At 49.3% G+C, this 26,350-nt stretch overlaps 7 protein-coding genes across 7 annotated transcripts; 3 read left to right on the forward strand and 4 right to left on the reverse strand.

Moving 5' to 3' along the window:
• Nucleotides 1-125: 125 nt before the first annotated feature.
• On the reverse strand, nt 126-6,892 carry EURHEDRAFT_513639 (uncharacterized protein; the record flags this gene model as incomplete). The annotated part of the gene is made up of 4 exons (XM_040786190.1): nt 126-2,908; nt 2,963-3,797; nt 4,471-5,295; nt 5,366-6,892. 4 exons carry the CDS (start codon nt 6,890-6,892, stop codon nt 126-128), a joined length of 5,970 nt encoding a protein of 1,989 aa, XP_040641493.1.
• Nucleotides 6,893-9,824: 2,932 nt separating this feature from the next.
• Nucleotides 9,825-10,822, forward strand: EURHEDRAFT_375625 (putative GATA transcription factor (AreB); the record flags this gene model as incomplete). Its single annotated transcript, XM_040778760.1, has 2 exons — nt 9,825-10,055; nt 10,130-10,822. The coding sequence occupies 2 exons, from the start codon at nt 9,825-9,827 to the stop codon at nt 10,820-10,822; spliced, it is 924 nt and encodes a 307-aa protein (XP_040641494.1).
• Nucleotides 10,823-11,451: 629 nt separating this feature from the next.
• EURHEDRAFT_474102 (putative MFS transporter) lies at nt 11,452-14,222 on the reverse strand. Its single transcript, XM_040785376.1, has 8 exons — nt 13,793-14,222; nt 13,624-13,695; nt 13,434-13,566; nt 13,264-13,368; nt 12,569-13,205; nt 12,494-12,509; nt 12,326-12,443; nt 11,452-12,265 (listed from the first exon to the last, which is right to left on the reverse strand). The coding sequence occupies exons 1-8, from the start codon at nt 13,871-13,873 to the stop codon at nt 11,781-11,783; spliced, it is 1,647 nt and encodes a 548-aa protein (XP_040641495.1). The 5' UTR covers nt 13,874-14,222; the 3' UTR covers nt 11,452-11,780.
• Nucleotides 14,223-14,333: 111 nt separating this feature from the next.
• On the forward strand, nt 14,334-16,200 carry EURHEDRAFT_410058 (serine incorporator domain-containing protein). Its single transcript, XM_040781275.1, has 4 exons — nt 14,334-14,446; nt 14,498-14,577; nt 14,672-15,260; nt 15,322-16,200. The coding sequence occupies exons 1-4, from the start codon at nt 14,396-14,398 to the stop codon at nt 16,045-16,047; spliced, it is 1,446 nt and encodes a 481-aa protein (XP_040641496.1). The 5' UTR covers nt 14,334-14,395; the 3' UTR covers nt 16,048-16,200.
• A 107-nt stretch (nt 16,201-16,307) lies between these two features.
• Nucleotides 16,308-19,646, forward strand: EURHEDRAFT_384608 (ATP-binding mismatch repair protein PMS1; the record flags this gene model as incomplete). Its single annotated transcript, XM_040779622.1, has 4 exons — nt 16,308-16,340; nt 16,406-16,502; nt 16,564-16,650; nt 16,711-19,646. 4 exons carry the CDS (start codon nt 16,308-16,310, stop codon nt 19,644-19,646), a joined length of 3,153 nt encoding a protein of 1,050 aa, XP_040641497.1.
• An 82-nt stretch (nt 19,647-19,728) lies between these two features.
• EURHEDRAFT_450511 (uncharacterized protein) lies at nt 19,729-20,235 on the reverse strand (the record flags this gene model as incomplete). Its single annotated transcript, XM_040783882.1, has 1 exon — nt 19,729-20,235. One exon carries the CDS (start codon nt 20,233-20,235, stop codon nt 19,729-19,731), a length of 507 nt encoding a protein of 168 aa, XP_040641498.1.
• Nucleotides 20,236-20,545: 310 nt separating this feature from the next.
• Nucleotides 20,546-25,992, reverse strand: csmB (putative chitin synthase; the record flags this gene model as incomplete). The annotated part of the gene is made up of 4 exons (XM_040780038.1): nt 20,546-20,643; nt 20,698-21,986; nt 22,040-25,651; nt 25,715-25,992. The coding sequence occupies 4 exons, from the start codon at nt 25,990-25,992 to the stop codon at nt 20,546-20,548; spliced, it is 5,277 nt and encodes a 1,758-aa protein (XP_040641499.1).
• Nucleotides 25,993-26,350: the final 358 nt, after the last annotated feature.

Raw genomic sequence — 26,350 nt, forward strand, 5'->3', positions numbered from 1 at the left:
ATCTCTGCGGGTATCAAGAGGAAAATCGATGAAAGAAACAAAAAAGACCAGCCAAACTCGCCCATAAACACCAAACCCACGACCGGAAATAGATAAAACAAATGCCAGACCAAACAAAAAAATGATTACCGAAACAAGCTTCTATACTCTTGCATCCTCGCCTCCTGAACGTCTTTCTTATCCAATTTCCCCCGGTTCATACTCAAATCCGCTAGTTGTTGCTTTTTCTTTGCCAGCTCGAAGATCTTCTCTTCAATACTCCCCTTCATCACAAACTGTACCGTGTTGACCTCCCTCGTCTGCCCTAAACGATGCACACGGTCGATAGCCTGTGCCACAGCCGCGGGGTTATATTGCGGCTCCATTATGTAGACATTAGACGCAGCGGTCAGGTTCAAACCCACACCGCCGGCGCCGATGGTGGCGAGAAGGATGGTGGTGCTGTTGTCATTGTGGAAGACTTCGAGGGCGTGGTGGCGGGCGGAGAGGGACATTGTGCCGTCTAGGCGTGTATAGCCTGTGATGCCGTTTTCTTTGAGGGCAATTTCAATTAGGTCGAGATGGGAGGTCCAGGCAGAAAACACGACTGATTTTATTGGTTTCTCGCCTTCGGGGAGGGTCTTGGTCTCTTCTGCGGAATCTAGGATTGAGGCTAGGAGGGCGTTCGTCTTAGTGTGCGGTCCTTCGTATTCTCCAATTGCCTTGGCTTGCTTTCGGCTCTGTTTTGCCTGGGCTTGGTTCACTTCGTATTCCTGGAGGCCTGCCGAAGTGATCGTAGAGTATGATGCTGGAATCCATCCTTCGCAAATCTGGCATTTGATATCATTCAAAGGCCCATTCGTTTGAGGCTTAAACGCCTTCTTCCAACCAGAGAAACAATCTGGGCAAAGGACATCGAAGCAAGGAAGCACAATGGCCATTGCGGTTTTCTTGTCTGAAGCACCGGTTTCCATGCTCGGCTCTTCCAAGCGCTTCGCACACACTGCGCAAGCATCTGCTGATGATTGTTGCATCAGCGTGAACATCTCATATGCCTTCTTATCCGAGAGCCCCGTCGTAACTTCACCACCCTCTTCCAGGTCAATAGCATCATGTGCGCTAACCCCCTTGATCCGCTCACGATCCTCAGGCTCCAGGAGCTCTTTTCCATGTGCACTAATCTGTCGTAAAATCATCATTGCCTTGAGAACGTGGTGGTACATCCGGCCCTTCATCTTCGTCTGGTCTTGGCCGGCAATCACGCTCATCATCACATTCGATTCCTTCCGGAAGAATTCATGCAGCTGCCGTTCCTTATCAGAGAAGTCGAGGGTGATGATCTTATCATGGCGAATAGGGATATCAACTTTATCCTTGACCCGACGGAGTGTAAACGAATCAACAAGCACACGTAGACTTGCCAAGACCGTAGCATCACCGGTTTTGAACCTGCTAAGGATATGCATCGCGAATCGGGATCGATCATCATACGGGACTAGTCCAAGGAACTTGGTCACAGAGAGGAGATCATCCAGGCGGTTCTGGATGGGGGTACCCGTTACCGACCAGCGTCGTTCAGAGTTCAGCTTGAAGATCGCTTGTGTCTGGGCTGCACTTTGCTCTCGTATCGTGTGCGCCTCGTCGAGAACAATCCGGAACATGTTCATTTTGGTCAAAGGACTCACACCGCCGCGTTTTGAACCACGCCCGGATATCTCGCTGAGTACGATGCTGTAGGTCGTAATCACTAGATCATACTGAGACAGTTTGTCGACGTCGGATGTCCGGTTCGAGCCGTGGAAGACGTAGTAAGAAAGGCCGTCCTCGACAACATGCTCCTTAATCTGTGACACCCAGTTGTTGACGGCACTGAGAGGAGCTACCAGCAGCGTAGTTCTGGTATTGCGAATGTTTGGTAGAGTTTTAACGAGTTCCGGGTGTGGAGATAGCTTTTCCCACTTGCTAGCCTGCTCCAGCGAAGCCGCAACAAGCGAAAGGATACTTAATGTTTTCCCTAAACCCATCATGTCCGCTAGTAGACCGCCCAAGCTTTGCGGAGGCTCCTCGTCAAGGACCAAGCCACTGATAATCTCACGATACTTTTTCGCCCCGTTGGGGCGATAATCTATTCTCCAAAGCGAATTGTTATCTTCTTCCTTAGGACCGAATTTACGCGGTTTTTCCTTTTCCGTCATATACCAGAGTCCCTGCTTTTGGTGACGCAGGAGCAGAGTGGAAATAATCGAAGGAGGCTCCATTTCTGGGAGATTCTCTGCACTCTGCAACTGATCAAACATCTTCATGACGGCATCATTGACTTCCTCGGCTGTTCGAACTTCATAGTTAACCCCCGACCGACCACGCGCCGCTACTGCCGGTAAGAAAGATGCTTGAGCACGTCGGCGTTCTGCATGTGGATTAAATACTGGAACGCCTTGTTCGACAGAGTTCGGAGTCCCCAGCCAGACATTATTCTGGCCAAGATGTCTTCCGACAATGTCCGCGTCCTTCCTGAGGCCATAGAGGTTGATAGATGCACGGTAGAATGCGGAACAGGGTCCCCATGGATATTCATCTGGTGACCGTCTTCGAACGTCCAATCGAGCCGTGATATCCACCTTCAAGGCTGGAGAATCAATTAAGGGAACAATCACTGCTGCAGTTTTACAGTCTATTGCTCCGAATATTCTCTCATGGGGATCAGATACATCTATCCGATTGTTGCCCTGATTTGCTTCCCTGTGCACCCCTAGCTTTAACGATGGCCAGTCGTGTTCCGAGTCTCCGAAAATGTTCTGCGCAGCTGGTCTAGGAACCATAATCGCTTGAACCATCGCATTTTCTAACTTTCCGTAGCAGACTCTTTGGACGCTGAGGTTATTGGAACCAGTGACTTGCAGGTCGTCATCATCGCCGTGACTAGGAGCGTCTGGGATATCATAGCTTAGCAGGGTACCACCATTTGTGGTTTCATTCTTCTTACCTAGTGTCAGATCCACGATGTTTGCGGCAGGGGAAGACTGCTTAGACTCGCCATGGTCTTCCTTCACCCATTCCCCCAGTCCACTATTTCCGGCCATTATGAAGTTCCTGCGTTTAACCTGCTGTTGCTGCTCATCAAACGGATCAACGGTCTTGATCCTCTTGCGCGGCTGGTTTTCCCGTTTCTCCACGCCATACATATCCTCTAACAAGCTGTTATGACACGTATCGATAGCTCCATTCTCGTTATTCCCATTCTCAAAATCCGTCGGCGTCGCGAACTGCACATCAAATGTCGGTTCTAATCTTACAGCGCGCTGTGGCGACCCAACCGCTCTATTCCCGACGCTACTCGACCGACTCGAATCCTGTCGTGGCGACCTTGATTTTGCGGTTGTCCTCGATAATGGAAGGCGTTGGGGGCTGAAAAACTGGTGGGTGGCGGTGACGGTGCCTGGCGGCGTGATGGAGGGCGCAGTCGCATGGCTGCGCGACGACTGACGACCGGGATCCGACTGTCCTGTTGTTCCTTCATCGTGTAAGCCAACTGACTGTGAAGCAGCAGCATCCGAACTCGAATAACTATAAACAGGATTCTCGGGTGGAGAGGGGCAACGGATCCGCGATGGGAAGAACAAAGTGCCATCAATGTCAGGGCCCTTGGCGGAAGTCGCATCGTCGTGTAGATTTGAAGGACCAGAGGGGTTATATCCAGGGCCATTATTACCGTTTGTCTGGATCTGCTTCCTGTAGGCTCGCGGGTCCAGGAGCATGGCCGCGTGGGATGCCATGATTGTTTTGCTTTGCTTCTCACTTATGCAGGTATCCGAGACAGGCTTGACGAGTTGTATCGCAGGTAGATAAGCGTTATTGCGGGGGTTAGGAACACGTTGCGATCGATGTTTATCGTTTCTCGGGTTAAATAACAGGAAGATAAGTTAGTCGTAGGTAGATCTTTCGAGGGAGATGTCGAGATTTGACGAAGACAAGGATTGAACTTCGGACGACCGAGGCATGCCACACACTGAAAAAGGGCCGTGGCAGAGACAACGCTGAAAATAAAAAGATACTGTATATTAGTGAATATCAGTCATTCTGGCGATCTTAATCACCAACACCGTAAAGGATGGAGCGTTAAGATGGGTAGAGAACCAGGAGTTTTGCAATGCTCATGATCTCACTCGCGCCAAGCACGATAAGGACGCTTATCAAAGCATGTACCAAAAGGGTAATAAAATCGTGGAATTAATCGTCAATGCTACATAGTCTGGCTCTATGCCAATTAGGAAGAAAAGCGGTTGGCACATAAGCTCTATATACAAACAGCATGGAAGTAGATGATTTTGTAACAGTGAGAGATATACCCTGCAGTAAAAACTAAACAAGTACTCCTAGTACCAGATTCCCGTAACACACGCTAAAAACGAAGAAAAACCGAAGAGAAATGAAAGGAAATAGAAAGAATTCGAAACAAAAGTAATGGTAGGTGCTTTAGCACCATGTGAATACCGGGTTCTTGCTCTTGACAGCCTCCAAACGTTCCACAATGACCTTGCGTTGGTTCCCTTCCATACCTTCTGCGGCAGCGTAACCCAGGTCACCTTCCAGGTCATCGCTACCAAAGACAAAGGCCGCTTGGTTGCGGACAGTGGAAAGTGAGTCATTCTTGCGGTGACCGCCAATGCTGGCAGATTTGGCATGGGGCCGAGGAGGGAGAGTAGCCCAGCTCCTGTCTAGGTCTCTCCCGTTGGTGCTAAGTCCGTCAATACTATCCCTGTTGACTTCATGCGCATCGATCGTTGCAGGACTGCCGCCCAGCTTACTGGATTCGCCCCGATCACGGGCAAGTTCGAACCGATTCGGGTTGGGAAGTTCACTTGAGGGGGATCCGAGACCTAAGAGATCATGGTCGGATTGCAACGACATGGCCGCACCGATGTCCATCTCCTCATTATCGGGGTCGTATTGTCGCGCTTTGCGTTTTTGTGCGTCCGTCGACGGGGCGCGGAGAGGAATTGCAACTGGAACATCCACCAAGTCATCCCAGACACACACCCGCGTCCGCCTTGTCAGTTCCAAAGGACCATGGTCCGGATGCTTCAAAGTCTCTACGACATTCCAAGCTTGACCCTTCATGACGGCCATTTGTCGGGCAAACATGCTCTCCTTGAAATCATCGTCCTGCGCGAATATTTTCCGGAGAGCCATTTGTGTGCCACTCCACCATGCTGTCGAAGTCAGAAGCGGTAAGAAATGATCCCTCGTTCGTTGCGAAAACGGTTGTCCGATCAAGGAGACGGGAAGGAATAGCCATCCGAAGGGGAAACTTCGCCACTATTAAACATGAAAATATCAGTGCATTGTCACCAAATAACATTTTTCACTCAACTTCGGGGTAGCTTACTGCGTCAGGATGCTTCCATGGCCATGACAAACTATTGTCAATGGCTCCAATCTGAATCGAAACTGGCGGTTCTTGTTGTCCGCTCAAAGGTGTCCCGGTGCGGCTAATAGCAACCATGGTTTCGTGACGTTTGTAAGGATACGGTGCGCTGGTACTTTGGTTTTGATTTGGGTTCAAGGAAACAGGTTGTGCTGGGCGCAAGTAGTCATCGTCCTCGTCATTACCCGGCTGTGGGCTGTTCCCGTTTGACTTCGGAGGATCAGCGACAATAGAGACCTCTTCCGAAAAAGAGTCGATTTTGATCATCCAATTATCCAGACCACGGTCTGTGTTGCGCATAATGTAGTCAAGAATAACAAGTTTCTCCAATGCTTCTCTGAACGATTGTTTGAGCCCCTCGGTCCACTGGAATCGACGCTCGTTGCTCTGTTCGCGTGGGGATGGCGATGGCACATCACCATCTGCGTATTCATCTTCATCCTCATCATCCGAATGGATCCCGGATGGACGGCAGGATTCGTTCCATGGCCGCTTTTTGCGTTTCGGCGCATCCTCCGCACGAAATCCAGTGTTGGCTTGGTCGGGCCATGGGTGTTCTCGCAGGAATATATTCGCATCTTTGTATCCCTTGAGGAACACTTGGAAACTTCCTACCTTGGGAGGGAGCTGTTTCTTGCCCATCCATGCTTTTCTCCGGTCCCAGAAGTCGTAGAAAAATGATTTCGAGGATAACCAGACGATGTCGGTGTAAGGAACCATGTGAGTCTGTAGACGCGCGTCGAGGACATAAGCCGCCGCTTCCGATACATAAGAAAGATTAGGAATCAAACACGCCCGTCCAAAAAAGCATGGGAACAAGTTGCGGTGAATCCACTTTGTCCACTTGGGGTTGCGAGATGCATAAGGTTCCTCATCCTTGGGCTTGAAGACGCCCACCACTTTCCCTTCGCTGTTGCGCGCGAAGTAGCTACCGGAACTTCCCTGAGAGATCATGCGAGGATGAGTTCCTAACTCGATCGCCACACGCACACTTTCCACCACATCTTCGAACTCACCCCGCGCTTGCCGTACGGCGCCTTCCATCTCCTCGGATTCAAGTGTCTCCGCAGTGACCGGTCGAACGCCCTCTGGAGCTTGGAAAACGGAATGATAAATTTCTAGCTTCTCCTCCTCTAGTGTTTTCCCCTTAACCTTGTTGATCTTGAACTTGGAGGCAATTTCCTCGGCCCAACGTTCAAGACGCGCGTTGATAGCCTTGATGTCCACACCGGAATTCCTGCGTCCCCGTCGATGGTAATGACCACTATGCCTTCGTCGATACTCGGGAGGTGTAGAAAGCCCGGAGGCTTGCATCTGCGCTCGAGAGGAGATGGGAGCATATCGAGGGGCAGATTGGGAAACGTTGCTGGAATTAACTCCATGAAGGTCGTCATCGTCGGAATCGTCATAGTTGAAGAATTCGTGTCTATCCTCCTCCTGTGCAAGACGAGCATAGCCCGATGTTGCAGGTCGATTTTTTTTCGGCATGATCGAGCGGTTCGAGGTTAATTATTTATCGAGTGTTCGCAGGCCAGCGTTCGGAGGCGAAGGAGGATAGATCATCAGCGAAGGCAAAAAGAGCCGAATATTAATAAGGCGAAGTAGATAAGGAGATATAACGAAAGACAAGAAGAAGAAGGTCTATTCAAAGCATTACAATCATAAAGCAGGAAAAAAAAAAAAAAGGGAAAGAAGCAGAATCGACTGGTAGTAATGATAGTAATAATGTAGTCGAGTTGTTCCTTTTCGGGTCCTTACGACTGCACTGGGGCCCTGGTTACCAGTAATTACTGCACGTGACTGTGTTACCATTATTGTGAGACCCTTGAAGAACGCATCAGCCACAGATCCTGGTAATTACCATACTACTTAGCCACAAAATGCCGTGTGGCTCCACCGGGCGGAGAAGCTTAACCACCGACGCCCCCTGAAAGGTTCATATGAAAAGCCATGACGATGCAATGAAGAAAAAAGAGGGCAATATTGCACTTTTTACAGAGTACGCGAAGGTCTGCACATATAGAACAACCATGTTGGCCATTATGTCAAAGATAGGAGATGGTTGAGACGCCGATACAGGACAGAGTATGAAGTTTCCACTAATAGAAACAGGCCGACGACGACAAATGAAGATCCCCAGACTCATGTGGGAACGAAAAAAAGGACAGTTGGTACGTAATCCGAGGGAGATTGGCGTGTATGATCCTCGAACTGCTTCTCCTGGTGCTTCAACCTTGACATGATTCTGCTGGAGAATTGCCTTGGGACTCTAGTGCGATATCCAACGAGGTACACACGTCGGATAGGGTTTGCATCCGGATGTCGCAGGTTCGTCAAGCGAAACTCTCACCGAGGGCCAATGATCTGATCCAAATGACTGTCCCTTATAAGTGTTGATTGGTAACATAGGGCCATGTTTTGAGGTCTTCCATCAATGGAATCCCATTGTTCTGAAGACCATGTTCAAGTGGACATGAAACCGTGAAACTTGCATACCATTATGGATGTGAAATTCCCCCAAAACGACTGCAAGCATAGAAGCTTGCTTATAGCACTTATATACCGTGATCCGGGGACATGTAATCCATTGAGATCTGGTGAAGCCCAGCCCGGGTTAACGGGTCAAAGCTTCGTACTTCTTGTTGGTCGAAACGGTTGATATCTCCGCTGACAGGAAACCAAGACCATGGCATCTGGAACGAGTGCTGTTTACCATACTACGCGATATTGATGATAGGTCTGCCTGAGCGTGAAGAATGACACGCCAGTATTAATAGTTTGTGTGGGTGCATGCATATTTCACGCCATGTGTTCGCCGAAGAAAGGGAGCCATTCCCTGCGTCCTGCATTGCATACTCGAGGATTCTGCTGTCCAGGATTAATATTGAGTTCGATACTGATAGCCCAAATAGCAATTAGAAGTCAGGACATAGAACAGAGAGGCTGGAGATTTTCCATAACTAGGCAAGCCTGTTGAGATGAAGCCGATGATGATTATCCGCCTTTTCCTATCGACTTACGCTACGGTCCTGTCTTGGTTGTTCTTATAATGAATAATATCTGCGAATTGCTTGTAATATATCTAAAGTAAATTTGCTGTCACGTTTTTATAGTGCTTCCATTGCTGCCGCTGCTGTTATTGAATGCTGGTAGTGGCGGTGGTTGACAGCCCTCGGGAGATTCTTACATATCACTGATGATAAGTTTTGCTTTTGGAATTTATGAGATTTCGCTCCTATTCTTTCTCCCTCCCTTCCCAACGTCGCCAGTCAATTGCAGCCCCCGTCATTCAATTTCCTTCTGACGCAGGTGTAGATTGGAAAAGCATTCACTGAGTTCATCTGTGAATTCTGTGTTGTCTGTTTTCTAATCTGGCTGGGCCCCCAATTCCTCCGCGGTTCTCGATTCGTAACTCCTCCGAGGGTGTGGACTCCCCATATCTTTTCTTCCTTCTTTACCTTGCCTCCTCTCGGTCAATTCGGTCACATCTGGCCGGATTTTTAGTTCTTTTCACTCCACGATTTCCACTGTGGCTTCCATCCTTTTCCGGGCATCGCCCATCGACCCAGCCCTCCGTCCTCCGTCGCCCTCGACGTCGCAGACTCACGAGCTTCCCAACTATAGCCAATCTTCCTCGATCGATTCCGAAGTGGCATCTCGTCATCCGTTGACGGATGCTGCTGCGGGTGTGTCTTCCACCGCGTCACACTTTTCAGGTGCCCTTCCTGAGGTGGGCGGCATCGATAGTCATAGCCATAGCAGTAACAGCTTTGAGTCCAGCTCTCTAGGTCCGTCGCTTCCGGGTCTATCTGCTCTCGCGTCGGTCGCGTCTGCTCCTACATCGAATCTGCGGTATGTGCTATCTTAATATCGAGTCGGGAAATCCCATGTCGAAGGGCCTATGTTGGACATCTCGCTCCTCAAACCCCGTTGCCATTGTATAATCTCCAGCACTGTCATCGCTATCATACCTGTGTACAGAGGACAAAGAAAAAAAAAAAAAAAATAGCACGCTGCTTTGACCAAAAGAAAGTATGCTGACCGGGTCTTCTCTACGTGTTCAGAGCGTCGAGCAGCAATGCGATGAACATGAATTACGCGATGTCGTCTCCCGCAGCCACTACCGGAGGACAGGGGAATCATCCGGTGAGTGATTTATAGTGATAATTCCTAATATCTGCTGCTTTTATCTCAACTTTTTCGTGCTGTGATCTTTTTCCCTGTGTTATCGCGGCGGGTCTTGGCGCACACCAAATCCTTATCGCGCCCGGTCCAGCAATCAAATCTCTCACTCCCGATCTTATCAACCATCGCACATCCTCTCACTTTCTGCCTCACTGTCCGTATCAGTGCCTTGTTGACTTCTCACTTCCTCTCTCCTCTCCTCTCTTACCCTCCCTCTTTTATATTCTCTTGCATAATGGCGACTACTTTGACTGACCAGAAACGCTCTCAATTACAGCCGGTTTGCCAGAATTGTGGCACGTCCACTACTCCCCTCTGGCGCAGAGATGAACTCGGATCGGTCCTCTGCAACGCCTGTGGTCTATTCCTGAAACTCCACGGTCGACCCCGTCCGATAAGCTTGAAAACAGATGTGATCAAAAGTCGCAATCGAGTTAAAACCGCCGGCCAGGGTCCAAAACGCAAGGTACATCGCTGCCTGCCAAAATTTTTTCTTCTTGTCCTTTCCTCCGATAGGATGCTAACTGATAGTCCTGATAGTCTGGCGGTACCGCCGATGCGAATGGTCTAACCTCCGCGCAATCCGACGCAGGAACTCCTCCCCTTGGCTCCCATGGATATCGTCGCGCGTCGCGAAAGGCGTCCCCGAGCCATTCTGATCGCTCCAATTCACCTGTCTCCCGGACAGATACCCCGGGTATACCTTCCATGCACCAACACAATTCCAACATCGCGCCACAACACATGTTCGACAGCGTTACCCTCGCAGAACAGAGCCTCAACCAACACAATGGCCATGCGTCCCTGCAGCTACGCCAACCGTCTCCTACGGTGGACCGTCACATGGAGGCCCCGCAAACATACGAGAGGCTTCTGGCCGCCAACACCAAGCTGAACACCCGCGTCAGTGAATTGGAAGTTATCAATGAGCTCTTCCGGGGTCGTGTTGCGGAACTGGAGCAGAGTGATGCCACTGCGCGCCGTTCTGAAATGATAGTCCGGGATTCTGAGGTGCGTCTTCGAAGATCCCTGGAAGATTCTCAACGGCGGGAAGACGACCTCCAGCGACGTGTAACCGAGCTTGAGACCCAACTGTCTGAGCGCCCTAGTGGTGACAGTAATCTGGCAAATAACGAAAGTCCCGATGAACCTATGGCGAAACGAATTAAATTGTCCGATGTGGTGGAACAACCCTCTGCTTCCTCACCTACCAAGTCACCCAAGAGCATCTAGGAAAGTATATTGAATGCATCGGGATTAGGCACTTGTATACGACTACCACACACCGATAAAAAAAAAGAAAGAGAAAAAAAGAGAAAAAAAGAAGAAAAAAGAAGAAAAAAAGACAAGGAAAGAAGCAGTTCTCCCATCGCCGAAATCCTCTGATCCTCCCTGCTCTTTTTGATACCCTTTACGACTTTTGTCATTGGCTGGATATAAATCGGAATATTAATACGCCTTTACTTTTGATTTCAAAACCTCTTGTTACTTTCCTTCTCTGTTACGGTCCTATCTTATCTCCTTTCCTTCCCACATGCCAAGGAAAGGATAAGGAATATAACATTTCTCATTCTTGTTTTGTTCCTTGAGACAGCAAAAGCAGTGAAGCAAAGATATCGGAAAAAGAGAAAAAGGAGTGGGTGTTTTCTATACTCTTTGTTCTCATTATTATACTCTTGAATTGAATATTTCCTTTCATTTTGGCTACTTCTTTTTCTTTTTCTTTTCTTTTTTTTTTTTTTTTTTTTTTTTTTTTTTTTTTTTTTTTTCCGACGAAAGTCATGCCGGAGTAGACGATGTTCATGATGATAAGTCTCTAATGGACTCAAAGCCAATCTTCCTATCAGAGTATTTCCCTTTGTCTTAAATCTGGCAAAGTGCCATCTATGTTATATTAATTCTTTCGATTAGGTCATTCATTGGACTCGTGGCAAGCAACGAAATCTATGATTTGAGTCAATCAGTAGACAGTTCATGACGATCAACTTTTCCTTTATCACTGACAATATGTACTTGCAGTCTTTCGAGATCCAAACAAAATATACGAGAAAAAACAAAAAAGAAATGAATGAAAGATAGATGGTAGATGATAGTGAGATAAACAAGAAAAAAAAGGAAAAGGAAGAGAGTGTATGTATCAGATCATGAAAGCGAATGAATGGCAATAACCGGGGGTATAGTAACGAAACGACTAAGCAATGCGTTCATGCTCAACTCTTTTGTTGTGAGAGTGGATCCGCTTTTCACGCGTGATACTCCAAAGACAAACAACGATCCCAGCAAGACCGGAGAAAAACGTGGTATAGTACGCGGCTTGATAGCAGCCCAGTCCGTCAGGGCAGTCCCGCTCTCCGTCTGGACCGACAACAGAGTGTTTGTCGTAAATGCTTCCGTAAAGCATGTTGAAGACGTTGCCGCTCAGGACGGGCGCCATGGTCATTGCGCCCCAGTTTTGAGAAAGGCCGCCGATACCGAATGTATGGGCGACCAGAGATGGGAAGACGCCGAAGAGGAAGCCGTAGGCAACTCCTGTGAAGCCAGAGACGAGAACCAATGTGTTGGGGTTGTCTATGCTGGCGCCTGCGAGTTGGGTTCCCGTAAAGACGACTGCGGAAATGAATAGGCACCAGAAGCGTGACATGTTCAGTTTTTTAACCAAAAGGTCTGACCCAATGCCTATAAGCGGAATATATTTAGCAGCAAGTTTCAGAACTACGAGCACATAGGGTGACATACCACTAGAAAGGCGGCCGAGAAAGTTTCCGCATGACAAGATGGATACGTGCATGACTTGTCGCTGCTGGATAAACTTGGCAGAAGCACTGTCATCGTAGTGGTTCCAGAGTGCCTTGGTCTGCATAACGTTAGATATTGAAGCCATGCGAGTTAGGCAGTCATTCTTACACTGTTGCCAATGTTGCTGTCGAGACGTTAGCAAACGAACCTAGTGCTTTCTATTAACAAGCGGGATTCACATACTTAATAGTCATCAATCCAAGACCAGAAAGAAGCGCCATGGTCAGGAAAAGCTGCCAAAATTCGACCTTTGCGAGCATTGCAAGGCCTCGAATGTCTGGGTGGGGTAAGTCCATGCCAATGTCAGACAAAGCATCATCATGATCCTCGTCGGTATTATGTTTGGGATGACCCTCATTCGTGGAATCCTGTGACGACCTCGACTTGGACACCAAAGACGAAGTCTCACCAACATCGGAATTGTGTACAGGAGAGTGGGAATTGGATACGATGGATTGCGACCGGCCACGCACAGGGTGCTGTGGTTCAAGAGTAGAAGAACTCTGCGTACCTGCTTCATCAGATTCTCCTGTGTGATATGAAAACTCGGAGGACTTGGTCCGGCGCAACGGCCTAGATTCGGCTCTTGATTCAGACGACGATAGTGGCGCGTAAGGATCGCTGGGAGGCATAATTCGAAGAAACGGAATCGAAACGATAGTCAAAGCGAAGGTCCCCAGCGCCAGCAACAGGAGGAATCGGCCAGTGTCATCCTTGAAAGCGATGGTCGACACGGTGGACCAAAAGAATGCACTCAACCCAAAGGCTGCCAGAGGAAATGCAGTTGCCGTCCCGCGGTGGTCTGGGAAATTGGATGCCGCTGTAGGTAGAGCATTTAGCATTCAAGTCTCTCATGTCCTAGGAGGGTCAGTCCGCACCTGTCTTGATGGAGGCCGAAAAGGCAGAGCAACTTCCAAAGCCCGTGAGGAAGACGAAGAAAGATAAAAGCACTGCCCCTAGCGATCCCTCTCCATGCTCGTAGGCTGTTTGAGAAAACAAATGAGCTCGCCATCGCCCAATATTACTAATCAACAGAGTTGATACAAACCTGAATAAACTGGATAATATCCCACTCCCAGTGTTATCGCACCCAACAGTGTCGTGAGTCGTGGCCCACGAGCATCAGTCAACAAACCCAGAGGGATGCCTGAAGCGTACATCCCCAGATTACCAGCCGTACCCTAGAAGATGTGAACATCCATTCCCTGCCATATTATAAACAATGCAGTCTATCTCACGATAAAATTGACTTCGGTTGACGACAGTTTCATTCGTTCTCCGAACTGGGGCGCCCATGCTGAGTATGCATACTATAAGTGAACCAAACCATTAGCAACTTGTTCCTGAAACTGACATTATTCCATGCATTTTATATCAAGCAAGAGATAATAAACGAAATGATCGTACGTTGGTTCCGGCCGCAAGAGCAACCACTGTCGCCGCAATAGCGGAGACAATGCGCTTGGTTTTATCGGTTGAGCCCATCATGAAGGCCTGTCAGGATGCTAAAGGCACTTGTGTTGGTGCGTCTAGCATACAAAGAGAAAAGGAGACGATTCCGACAGCAATTGAACGTCAGCGTCCCCGCAGACAAAAGGTGGGCCAGGTGTCAGAACGGATATAATTAGCAGGAGATAAAGTCGCGATAATTGATTGATTGTATGGATTCGGATAGAGAGCGATTGATTGCGGGCCGAGCTGGTCACGGTCCGGTGGTACACGGAGGAAGACCGGGGGCTTCCATGCAAAAGGAGAGACTGGAATGCAAAATAGGCCTATCGAAGAAACGAAAAGGAAAAATATTCAGCCAAAAGGAAGGACTGGAGAAGATCCGGAGGCCGCGCATGGGGGGTTGTTCTCTTCCGTTTCGGGATTGCGATAACGGTCACGTGAGCGGTATGACTAAAATCGCATGACGAAGGCGGCGATGATCGCATTCTCGGTTCGCGCTGTCCGTCGACCATCTCTGTGTACCAACAGGACTGTTAACTCCATCGACAAACAAACACGATGGGCGCTCTTCTATCTCTGCCGCTCTTAGCGGTTCCGAGCGTTGGAACGGTATATTGACTGTTGAAAGTGTTTGTATAGGACTTTACTGACGCTGATTAGCTCGTTACCATTGCGACCTCATGCTGTGGAGCTGCAACCTGCTCAGCGGTTTGTAGTGCTTGTGGGAAGTTCCAAAACAGGTACATGATGTCTCCATTGCTCTAGTGGCTGAATTTGAAATGCAGCGTGAGTTAGGAATGAGACCATTCGCTGACGCTTAGATGGTACAATTAGTATGGCTACGCGAATTGCCTACGCTTTCATCCTTTTGATCAACTCCATCGTATCGTGGATAATGCTCACACCATGGGCCCTTAAAAAACTTCAACATATGACTATGGACTATATGCAAATTAGATGCGATGGAAAGGAGTGTCATGGATGGGTGGCGGTTCACCGTATTAACTTCGGCCTTGGCTTGTTCCACTTGATTATGGCTCTTCTGCTGTTGGGTGTGCGAAGTTCTAAGGATAGCCGCGCCTCTCTGCAAAATGGATTCTGGGGTCCGAAAATGGTGCTGTGGATTGGATTCGTGGTGATGTCGTTTTTCATCCCCGAGTCGTTCTACTTCGTCTATGGCCCGTACATTGCCTTTTTTGGCGCTATACTTTTCTTGCTGCTGGGCCTGATTCTTCTCGTGGACCTGGCACACTCGTGGGCCGAAGTGTGTCTCCAGAAGATCGAGGACAGCGACTCGCAAGTGTGGCGTGGGTTGCTCATTGGCTCCACTGTCGGGATGTACATCGCATCCATTGTCATGACGGTCCTGATGTACGTCTTCTTCGCGTCAAGCGGATGTTCCATGAACCAGGCCGCCATTTCGGTAAGTTTTCCTGTTTCCTCCGTATGAATTCAGAGGGCTTACGATTTATGGTTTATGAAAGATCAACTTGGTCGTTTTCTTGATCATCTCGATTATATCCGTCCAACCGATAGTGCAGGAGCACAACCCCAGAGCCGGACTGGCGCAAGCTGCCATGGTGACTGCGTACTGTACATATTTGACCATGTCTGCCGTTTCCATGGAACCAGATGATCATCAATGCAATCCGTTGATCCGTTCTCGAGGCACTCGGACGGCCAGCATCATCCTGGGTGCCATTGTCACAATGGCGACTATTGCATACACTACGACTCGTGCTGCTACCCAGGGAATTGCGCTTGGCTCAAAGGGTGGACACAGCTACTCTCAACTCGGAACGGATGATAACGAACATGGTCTGGTCACCCAGCAGCCTAACAGCCGCCGGGAGATGCGCGCTGAGGCCCTTCGTGCAGCCGTCGAAAGCGGAAGCTTGCCTGCAAGCGCTCTGGATGAGAGTGACGATGAAGATGATGACGATTATGCCACGAAAGATGACGAGCGAGGATCGACGCAGTACAACTACTCTTTGTTCCACATTATTTTCTATCTGGCTACCTGCTGGGTTGCGAGTCTGTTAACTCAGAACTTGGATCCGGACTCGCAAACTACCGACGACTTTGCCCCTGTGGGCCGAACCTACTGGGCCAGCTGGGTGAAGATTATCAGCGCGTGGGTGTGCTATGCTATTTATTTGTGGACGTTGATTGCGCCTGTTGTTATGCCCGATCGCTTTGATGTATACTGATGCTGGTTATTCCCAAGGAGTATGGCGTTATTGTATCTGAATTGCTTGTTGTTCGTATAGTATAGAAGCTTTGTGTCCGTATTTTATATTTTATCTTTATTCTCCCTCATCACCGAGTATTGAATATTGCTAGGAGTATATTCATATCGTCTGCCTAATTTGGTATTGTAAGAGGTACCGTAGGGCGCGTCAATGACGAACCGCGCGGCGCGTCTCCCCGAACGTCTTCCTCGCCAGCCCAACTCACCATGGGATGAAAAATGGCTACCATCAAGGCTATCGAGGCCCGTTCGGTGCGTTTTTTTTCTTTTCTTTTTTTTTTTATGCATTACTCGCGACTATTTATTAATCAATTCAGGTCCACCAAATCCAATCTGGTCAGGTCATTGTCGACCTGTGCTCCGTTGCGAAGGAGCTTGTCGAGAACAGTCTCGATGCCGGTGCTACATCAATAGGTATCTCTCCAGCTATATACTACGCCTAGTGGGGCTTACGATTGATATGGAATGTTTGCAGAGGTCCGCTTTAAGAACAATGGACTAGGTTTGATTGAAGTGCAGGACAATGGGGGGGGGATAGCACCGGAAAACTACGAAAGCCTAGGTGCGTCTTTATATCTCCATCACTTGCTCATTTCTCCAGATTAGTGTTGATCAGGAACAGCACTCAAGCATTACACCTCCAAACTCTCGACTTACGAAGACCTCACAAGCCTACGAACCTTCGGTTTCCGCGGCGAAGCATTGTCCTCGCTATGCGCCCTCTCCGACTTCCACGTTGTCACAGCGCAAGCCCAACAAGCCCCTCGAGCGAACCGACTAGACTTCGAACCGTCGGGGAAACTGAAGAATACAAAAGTCGTGGCAGGACAACGGGGTACAACAGTTTCTGTGGGGGGGTTGTTCAACAGGTTACCGGTTCGACGGCGTGACCTCGAGAAGAATATAAAGCGCGAGTATGGGAAAGTCCTGAACCTTTTGCATGCATACGCCTGTATCAGTACGGGCGTGCGCTTTAATGTGAGGAATACAGTGGGCAAAACGAAAAATGTGGTGGTCTTTGCGACGAGTGGGAATCCGACTACGAAGCAGAATATTGCGAATGTATACGGTGCGAAGACTCTGTCTGCGCTGATACCTCTTGATTTGGCTCTGGAGTTTGAGCCCTCCACGGGTGGGAGGCGTTTTGTTGGGGGTAGTCAGGATGAAGAGGTAAACAAGATGCAGGTCAAGGGCCATATATCTCGACCAGTATTTGGAGAAGGGAGGCAGACACCTGATCGTCAGATGTTCTTCGTGAATTCACGACCCTGTGGTCTGCCGCAGATTGCGAAGGCGTTCAATGAGGTCTACAAATCGTTTAATGTCTCTCAGTCGCCGTTTATTTTTGCGGATTTTCATATGGATACGAATGCCTACGATGTTAATGTGTCGCCTGACAAGCGGACGATTCTTTTGCATGATGCCGGTGTGATGATTGAGTCATTGAAGACGTCTCTTGCGGAGTTGTTTAAGTCTGCGGATCAGACGGTTCCTCAATCACAGCCGAGTTTCAAACAACAGTTTTGGGGGATCTCACAGGTTTCTGTGGCATCTAGAAGACTGTCTACTGACGCTCTAGCTCCAGCAAATGATAAAGAAGACGAGGAAGAAGGGGTACAGAATGAGGAGTGCTCAGATGCCAATGAAGGAGTCGAATCTACCCCGCGCAATGCACAGGACAGAATGAAGAGCTTCCTAGGAAGTCTGGGGAGTAGCAGTTGCGGGGTGGATACATCATCCCCAGCTCGTTCTAGTATACCAGATCGACCACTTGTTTCATCACCAACCGCAATTCCTACGAGCTCTACTCCGGTCCTAAAAAGCCAGGCCCACAGCACAGAAGGTCATACAGACTGCGAGCAAACACCAAACGAGTCGCCTGATGCATCACAAGACCAGCCCCCTACCCAGGAAGAAACAAAGTTGGAGCCTTCACAAAGTACCGCCATTTCCGATGAACCTACGTCGTCACAGATGGATCCGCCCGAGGAAACACTAAATACTATACAAAATGCCTTTGATCGCATGCGCCCGAGGAGAATGCCGGCTGAGGTTGCCACCATCACTATAGGAGACAAAACAGTTACCTCGATGGTAGGAAGCGGGATACCCAAAAAGAGAGCTGCAGATAAAGGCTCTGGCGGCTTTATGGTGAGGAAGAGAAGGATACATACTCCGTCCCGTCCTGGCATATTCGGTCGATTTTCTGCCCCGGGAATCCAGGCAACGGAGGGTTTTGAGGATGTAGATGAAGAGGAGGATGAAGAGGATGAGGAGGATGAAGAGGATGAGGAGGATGAGGCGGATGAGGTCGTGATCGATGAGGATGCTGAGGATATTCAGGATGGGCAATCAGAAGATGGCTCTCAGTTGTTTGTCCCTGACGATCAAAGTGATCATGCAACCGATGACATTGAAGAAGAACAAGAGTCACCCAAGCACGATGCCAGTGATCAGGTTGAACCCGATACGCAAGCCTCTGCACCAGATAGCATGAACGAAGAAGAAAAGAAAGCCCACGAAGAGGCTGAGGTACAGCGTCTCATTCAGGAAGCAGAAAAGGCCGCATTACCCAATGAAAACACCACCAATCGAGTCAATAAGATGAACAAGGGTGCTGCTCACAAGGATTCCACCGTCCACTTGATAGGGTCTATCAACGGCTCCCTCTCTAAAATCCAAAATCAAATAGAGCAGCTACGAGAGAGTCTTCGATCTCAAACCCAGGATAAATTCGCGGCCCCAAACGCAAATGAAGCCGCAACATCCCAACAAACGGCCGAAAACTGTCTCTCGCTAACAGTAACCAAAGACGACTTTGCCAAAATGCGAATCATCGGTCAATTCAACCTCGGTTTTATCATAGCCACGCGGTCATCTCCAAAGAACGACTCAGACACAGATAACAAAGACGAATTGTTCATTATCGACCAACACGCCTCAGACGAGAAATTCAATTTCGAGCGTCTCCAAGCTGAAACTGTTGTCCAGAACCAGCGTCTCGTCCAGCCAAAAACTCTCGATCTAACCGCGGTCGAAGAGGAAATCGTGCTAGAAAATCGCGCTGCACTTGAGAAAAACGGGTTCATCGTGGACATCGACGATAGCGGGAACGAACCTGTCGGCCGACGATGTAAACTCATCTCTCTACCGCTAAGCAAGGAAGTTGTATTTGGCGTTCGTGATCTCGAGGAACTCATTGTTTTGCTATCCGAGACGGCTACCCAGTCGACAGATATCTACATCCCCCGACCTACTAAAGTGCGCAATATGTTCGCTATGCGCGCATGTCGCTCTAGCATCATGGTTGGGAAGAACTTGACTTCGCGACAAATGGAGAAGGTGGTGAGGAATATGGGGACGATTGATAAGCCGTGGAACTGTCCGCATGGGCGGCCGACGATGAGGCATTTGATGAGTCTGGGAGATTGGGATGAATGGGGTGAATGGGATAACGCTTGGAATGAAGATGGCGACGGAGAGACTAGTGTGGACGAGATGGGTCTTTGGAGGAGTTATCTAGAGGAGATGGCGGATTGCGAAGAGGATGTGGAATAGACCATTATGGGATCATCGATAGTTGGACACTTGTATTTTGGAAGCTAGAGCTATACCATAGTACGTAAACAAATACAATCCACTACCACCACTTTAACCACCCACTACTCTCCCCATTTCCGTTTCCATTGCCATTGCCATTCCCATCCACCCTCCTACCAACACCGTCATTCCCTCTCTGCTCGGCCCCATCCCCATCCACGCCCCCTTCCTGTTCTTCAATCTTTTCCTCAACCCCCTTAACAACCTCCTCGAGTACCAACAACTCCCTCTCAATAACCTCCGCCCAATTCTGCACGTCCCCAATCTCCTTCAAACCCTCCCGCGCCTTATCCGCCGCCCCCTCCAGCTCCCCATTCGACCGCCCCAGATCCTCTGTCGCCTGCACAATATCGTTCTCTTGTTGTGAGAGGGCAGTGGCGTTGGCGTGCAGGAGGGAGGCGCGGGCGCGAAGGGGGGCGTCGTGGTTGTTGCCGATGGAGGAGAGGGATGCGGTGAAGGCGGTTTTGGCTTCGGTGGTGCGGCGGGCTTGGTCTTCTTCTGAATCTGGGTTTGAGGGGTTCGGGAGGGGTTGGGTTTGGGAGGACATTGTTTAGGTTTATATATTCTGGAAGATATGTGTGGTATGTACTCTGTAGTAGATTTTATGTGTTGATGAAGATGATATGGTTAAGTATTCGCGTATGCTACACAGAAACAGGCTAAATATAAAATATCACCCCACTTAGATCACTCAGATTAGTTACAGCTCTAATTATATGTGAAATGTTCGTATCAAGAAAAAAAAGAAACCTCGCTAGATGCTCCAATATCCGAACGCCGTGCCATAAAAACGCAAAAATGAAAACCGAGACAATACATCCAGAACAATATCCACAATATTAGTTTACTTTGTCGAACTACATGTTAGCCAGTTCTTGATCGATCTGTCGATCAAGGAAGACTCTCTTGTCTCCAGTCAGCGTTGTCTGCAGGCGAGTTTCGACAAGAGCGCGAACTAGAAATAATCATTAGCAGCAGTCATTTAAATGGAAATTCGAATGCAACTTACTCTGCTTCTTCGTAACAGTATCCAAATCAGCCTCCATCAGACAGTTACGAATAGCTCCAGTGATAGAAGCCTCGTCCGGTCCAGCGCCACCGTGGAGATCAAAAGCACTAGCAGACCTCGAGTGATATCCTGCCATAAGCGGGCTCTGGGTAGCGGGTCGAGAATTCAACAGATGCTCCGTACTAGGTGCCATTCCCATGCTCTGTCGGCTCATGCGCATAGGGTTATCCTGGTAATGGCTGAAGTTGCTCATCGACATGGGCCGTGATGGAGGACCTCCCAGATGCTGCTGGTCGGTGTATCTGGAGAAGTTCGACATATGGGAGTTGCGGTTACCAGGCATGTTTCCGCCAAATGGCGCCGGAGATTGCGGTGGCATGTATGGGTTGACGTTGCGGTTTTGACCCGGGAACCCAGTGAGGATCGTAGATGCTGGCTTCACGGAGGAATAGGTGGAGTGCATGTCGTCCATTTCCATTGCGTTATCATCCATGTATATGCCGGGGTATGACTTCTCCTGAGTAACACCGTAGTCACCGCGACGGCCAGGGAGGCTGTTCGCCAGAGCGTAGTCGTCCCAGCGTTGGAGTGGGATGCTTCGAGGATCGAAACCCTCATCTTCAACGGCAACAACACGCTTGTCGCCCTTCTCTCCGATGACGACACGTGTGTTACCCCAGGTGAAGTCATCCTGAAACCAGAACGAATACAAAGGCAGGACGAAACTATAGATAGGGTATGCGAGGATGTAGATAAACATCCATCCCACGTGCTGCCATTGACGCTTGAGAATGAAAATAATGGCCTGAAGACCATACACACCCGCCAGGATGATGACAGAAATAAGCGGGAACGGTCCGGTGTGACTGGCAACCCGGTAAATCAGATATCCCAGATAGACACAGGTCGCAGGAAGAATAATGGTTCCAAGCAGATCCACCATGACGACAAATCGCATGCTAAAGCAGCAGAAGCCACATAGGTCTTTCAGGTAAGCCAATTCCACGAGATTGTGAACAGTGGAGTTGATCCAGCGACGTCTCTGGGACAGAAGCACACTCCACGTTTCCGGAGCAGCCGTGCTTGCGTAGGCGTCGGGTACGAACTTGTAGGACATGGAGGGGAAATGCTTCGTCATCAATGTGGTCAAGTACCGATCCTCACCAAGGGACAGAAGGTTTTTCTTGTGAAGCGTATCAATATCATTGTCCGCATATTCTTGAACCAGCTGATCGGATATGATGAGTGGACGTCCCTTGTCCGCAGTCCGCAAACGATACATGCAGAAACTAGAAATTGTTAGCAAAAAGCAGTCGTTCGACATGTATTGAATTAGACTTACCATCCAGGAAGACAAGTAATGCTCCCGAAAAGTGATTCAAATGCCTTGGCCAAATGATGTGATATATAATACTCATAAACCTGAATCATCGTCCACCAACTCTGTTCTTGGTTTTGAAGACTGGTCTCACCACATATACCAGCAATCCTGGCATCGTTGGCACACGCGGCGACTAGACGATTGAGTGCGTCTTCCTTGACACTGGTATCCGCATCGACCATCAGACAGTATTCGTACAGCTCAGGGTCAACACCGATGATGTTGTTGATCTGGTGGAAGATCTCCAGCTCCAGCGGTGACATCGGTGCACGGTAATGCACGCGGTTGAGGAAGTTGAGCAGAAGAATCTGCGAGTCTCGCTTACCCCGGTTTCCGGGCTTAGATTTGTTTTGCTCTGATTCTTTGCCGACTTTCACGACAACGATGTAGGGCACCACGTTACCTTCATATTCGTAAAGGCCTGAGTACACCTTGCCGTAGTTGAGCTGCTCACTTCCCTGGCCAATAGACTTCAATGGCAACGCAGGGGGATCGATCTTGGGGTCAACTCCCAGAACATCAAGGACGATCTTGGGTGTTGGCCGGTCATTGCCCCCACCGACGATCATACCATCGCAGATGACGAAAATGAGCTTTCTCTTGTTGTCATACTCCAGAGCAGTCAGTGAATCAAGACCTTGGCGCAGCGAATCTTCGCCTTCGGTATACGCTGGAACAAGGCAAATGACGAATTTGTCCTGCGGCGCAGGCCGACGCTTGGAGCCAAACTGGAGAGCAGAAAGGAACTTGACCAGGATAACCACACAAATAAGAACGGTGAATGACAAGAGAATCCAGTTGTTTACGGTACACCGAGGAGAATCTCGGAAATCTACCTTTCCTTTGTAGAACACGTTGTCAAGACACGATTGTGCTTTTTGGAACTGCTCCGTATCCTGCCATTTATCCGTGACATCGGTACCCGGATAGTTCTTAAAAAGGTCCGTGACTGTGGTGGGCAAGAAATCATACGTATCGATGTTGTTCATCATCTTCAGCGTGTAGAAATAGTCCGTTAAATCGTAAATATTCTTGTTCACGATGACCCAGGACCGCGAGCTTGATTTAGCCTGCTTTGACACCTCAGATCGTTTCCAAACCAGATCGCCTTTGTAGTAATCTTTAATCTTTGGCAAGAAAACATCCTGGTACCATGTGATTTTGTTTAGCTTGGTGCTCTTGTCGGGTTGGTTTTGGGGACCGCAATCGTGCTTCGCCTGGGGATACAACACAGCACTCGTATCGTTGTTTTGAAGTGTTATCGATTCATCATCGACAAAGTCAGAGCAGACTTGGGTGAGGGGAGGGGGGAAGTACGCGTCCAAGCCCTGTCCTGCGAACGGCTTCATGCTGGAGGAAGTCGTTTCAGTTGCCGTGTCACTGTGTTGGATCTGCCAAAAGTCGCTGATGTCGTAAACCTTGCCGTGAATACTGACGAAGAAGTCGTCGTCGCCTTCGTGCCAGCTGACCTGCTTCTCATTCCACACCTTGTCTTTGTTGGGACAAAGCAGGTCTCCAAAAGCAATGATATAGAAACAGACAAGCCCATTGAAGAGAAGGATGAGAAACACGAGAACCACCTTTTCCCGCCAGGCCATTCGCACATCGGGGCGCTTCATGCGGCCCACGTGTCGCAGCACGAAGGATGGGATCCAGAAAGTCAATGCCCAGACGAACGCCGTCCACATACGTCGTGTAAAGGGGATGTCCTTCTTTTCAATGTGCTTGGGGTCACCATATTCGGGGTCGAGCTCGCCGGTGTAATGGCCATAGTCTGCGTCGTATGGCTCCCACTTCCGGTCGTCGCCCTTGGTGCCCAAACCGTAATCACCACCCGTATTCATAGTATGAGGCACACTCGGGGCGATCGATTTTGCACCTCCCATAACACTGGGAGGTGCCAGGGTACTGTGTCCCTGTTGGTGTAGAAGATCGTCACGGCTACCCAAAAGGCTCGTGGATTCCGCCATGTGGTTTGCCACGTTCAAGTTGGAAGCGAATGGATTGTCAAACATGCCAGTTCCGTAAGCGAAAGGATCAGATGCAGGCGATTCATCTGGCTTAAGGTCAAGCATCGTTTCAGCTTCCCACCAGGCGCCTTCTCTCATCCAAATTCGCTGGTATCCAACAAAGGCATCGCCGTTACTCCAGCCCCGTTCTAGGATCCAGTTTTCAATGCCGTCTCGACCATCCAGGCATCCCAACCGGGCATACCGGCTAACAAACTCCTCCATATCAAAATCTGCCGTGAAGTCGTGTTCCTTAAGGCGACGATTAGCCCACTCTGGAAGCTTCCAGTCACGTAGCTGACGGGAAATAGCGCTTGCAGACCAGGCCGCCGCCGGCATCAATGGATTCAGTACACTAGGGGAGTCATCGGTGGGGTGAAGAGAGATATGATACCAAACTCGACTGCTACCTATAATCGTAGGAAGATCGAATCGGCCCCTTTTAGCAACTGAGATACCCTCGTTTTCGACTGGAAGAAGGACTTGTCGAAGAAAAGCGTCCGGTTCAAAGTCATCGATTACCTTCTCAAGTACGGTTTGCTTTCTGTTGAGCTCATGTTCCCGTTCACTCCAGGCGGCGCCGGTAGTTATTCCGAGGTCAGCTTCGACCTGTACGACTGCATTGTTCATATCGTTGGTTACAGCGTGCCCGACAGGGGGAATTGGGACTCCATCTTCTTTCATTTCAGCGTTGATACCCAAAGTATCATCAAAGACGCCTCTCATTGCCACGGCCTTTCCTAGAGCCGGTCTGGGCATGTCCACAACGGTAATGCTCACGGTATCCTCTTCAGACCATTGGCCACTATAATTCGAATGACCCTCCAAGGTTGTTTGGACTTCACCCGCAATGGTCTCATTTGCTTTGCGAAGCACCCAATCAACCAATGCCTCGTAGATACCTGCGATCAGGACCTCCCGCTCATCGGTGGCACACTTGTGGAGGAGGACTTCTGGGTCCAGACCCAATAGGCCACCAACATCCTCACAGGTTTCTTCAAGGTCTTCCTGGTCGACCAAGAAGCCAGCGGCATTACCCAGTTTCAGTAGGCCTGCGAGAACGGAGAGGAGGCCTCGTTGCGAGGCACCTTTGATGCCAATAGCTTTGAGGGCAGCCCTGAAGTCTTCCGCTGCGGCATCATCATCCGCAGTCGGCAGATATGAGGGCGGGGTGTAGGTCCCGGACTTGTTGAGCAATGCGTAGGCAGAGGATTCTTTAAGATCCAAGAACTCCCGTTCGGCTGGCGTCGATGCTGAGGTCAAAAGGTAGTAAAATACATCGAATGCACGGTAGCCGGTTTCTGCTGAGATGTCCAGCAGGCCTTTGCGGATGTTAATGCCAGAAGTGGACAGTGCCCAGGAGAAGCCAACCACATCCCCTCGCAAACTCAGTGTATAGCAGGCAGCGAGAGCCGAATAGAGGGAGTATGAAGGATTAAAGGAAGTCACTGCAGACAAGAACGGACGAAGAGCTGCCAGTGTTGTGAAGGCAGCCCCGGGGGTGGCAATTGGCAGCGTTAACAGGAAAGGTTCTAACACGGATGGTGTCGACTGATGGATTGAGCTGGATCAAATAGACGTCAGTATTGGTACGTATTTATTCACCTGAGGTAAGGTTTGATCTAACCATAGAACAATACAACCATCCTCAGCTCTTCTTTTTGCATGTTCCCAGGCCCTCAATGCCAGTTCCTGATCGATTGTTGCGGTTTGGTTGGCGTTGACCCATGTATTCACGACCACGCTGGTTCCTGCGTCCAATTGGTATGATTGTCCCGAGTTGTAGGACGAGTGTAGAGCATTAAGCAAAGTCGTCGTTGAGACTTGCATGTTTTGCCGTGGACGTGGAGAACCAGTAGGAAAACCAGCAGAAGTGCTGGAATAGACGGAGAATCGGTTGGACATGGTGTAGTCGAAAGGAAGTTACACTGGAAACTCAACGACTATCCCAAGCCAACATGCAGAGCACGTATTGCGGTTGTTTCAAATAGTATGTCGGAACATGAGGGTGCGATCACAGCGGAGTTATGTTTCTGGGGACGATATTGGCGATGTAATCGATGAACTCGAAATAATAGATGAAACAAGGTATGATCTTGATGAACAGGATGAAGCGAATGACCGAAAACGAGAAATCTGTTCTGGTTAAAGAGTGAAGCGTTGTGTACCCTGGAGAGCAAATTAGCAGGGGACAGCTAGAGATAAGAGGGTTGACGGGACGAGTATACATACAACAACCGTTGCAGTCCAAATGACAACCACA

This window comes from Aspergillus ruber (assembly GCF_000600275.1).
Source record: "Aspergillus ruber CBS 135680 unplaced genomic scaffold scaffold00005, whole genome shotgun sequence".
Taxonomy (NCBI): Eukaryota; Fungi; Ascomycota; class Eurotiomycetes; order Eurotiales; family Aspergillaceae; genus Aspergillus; species Aspergillus ruber.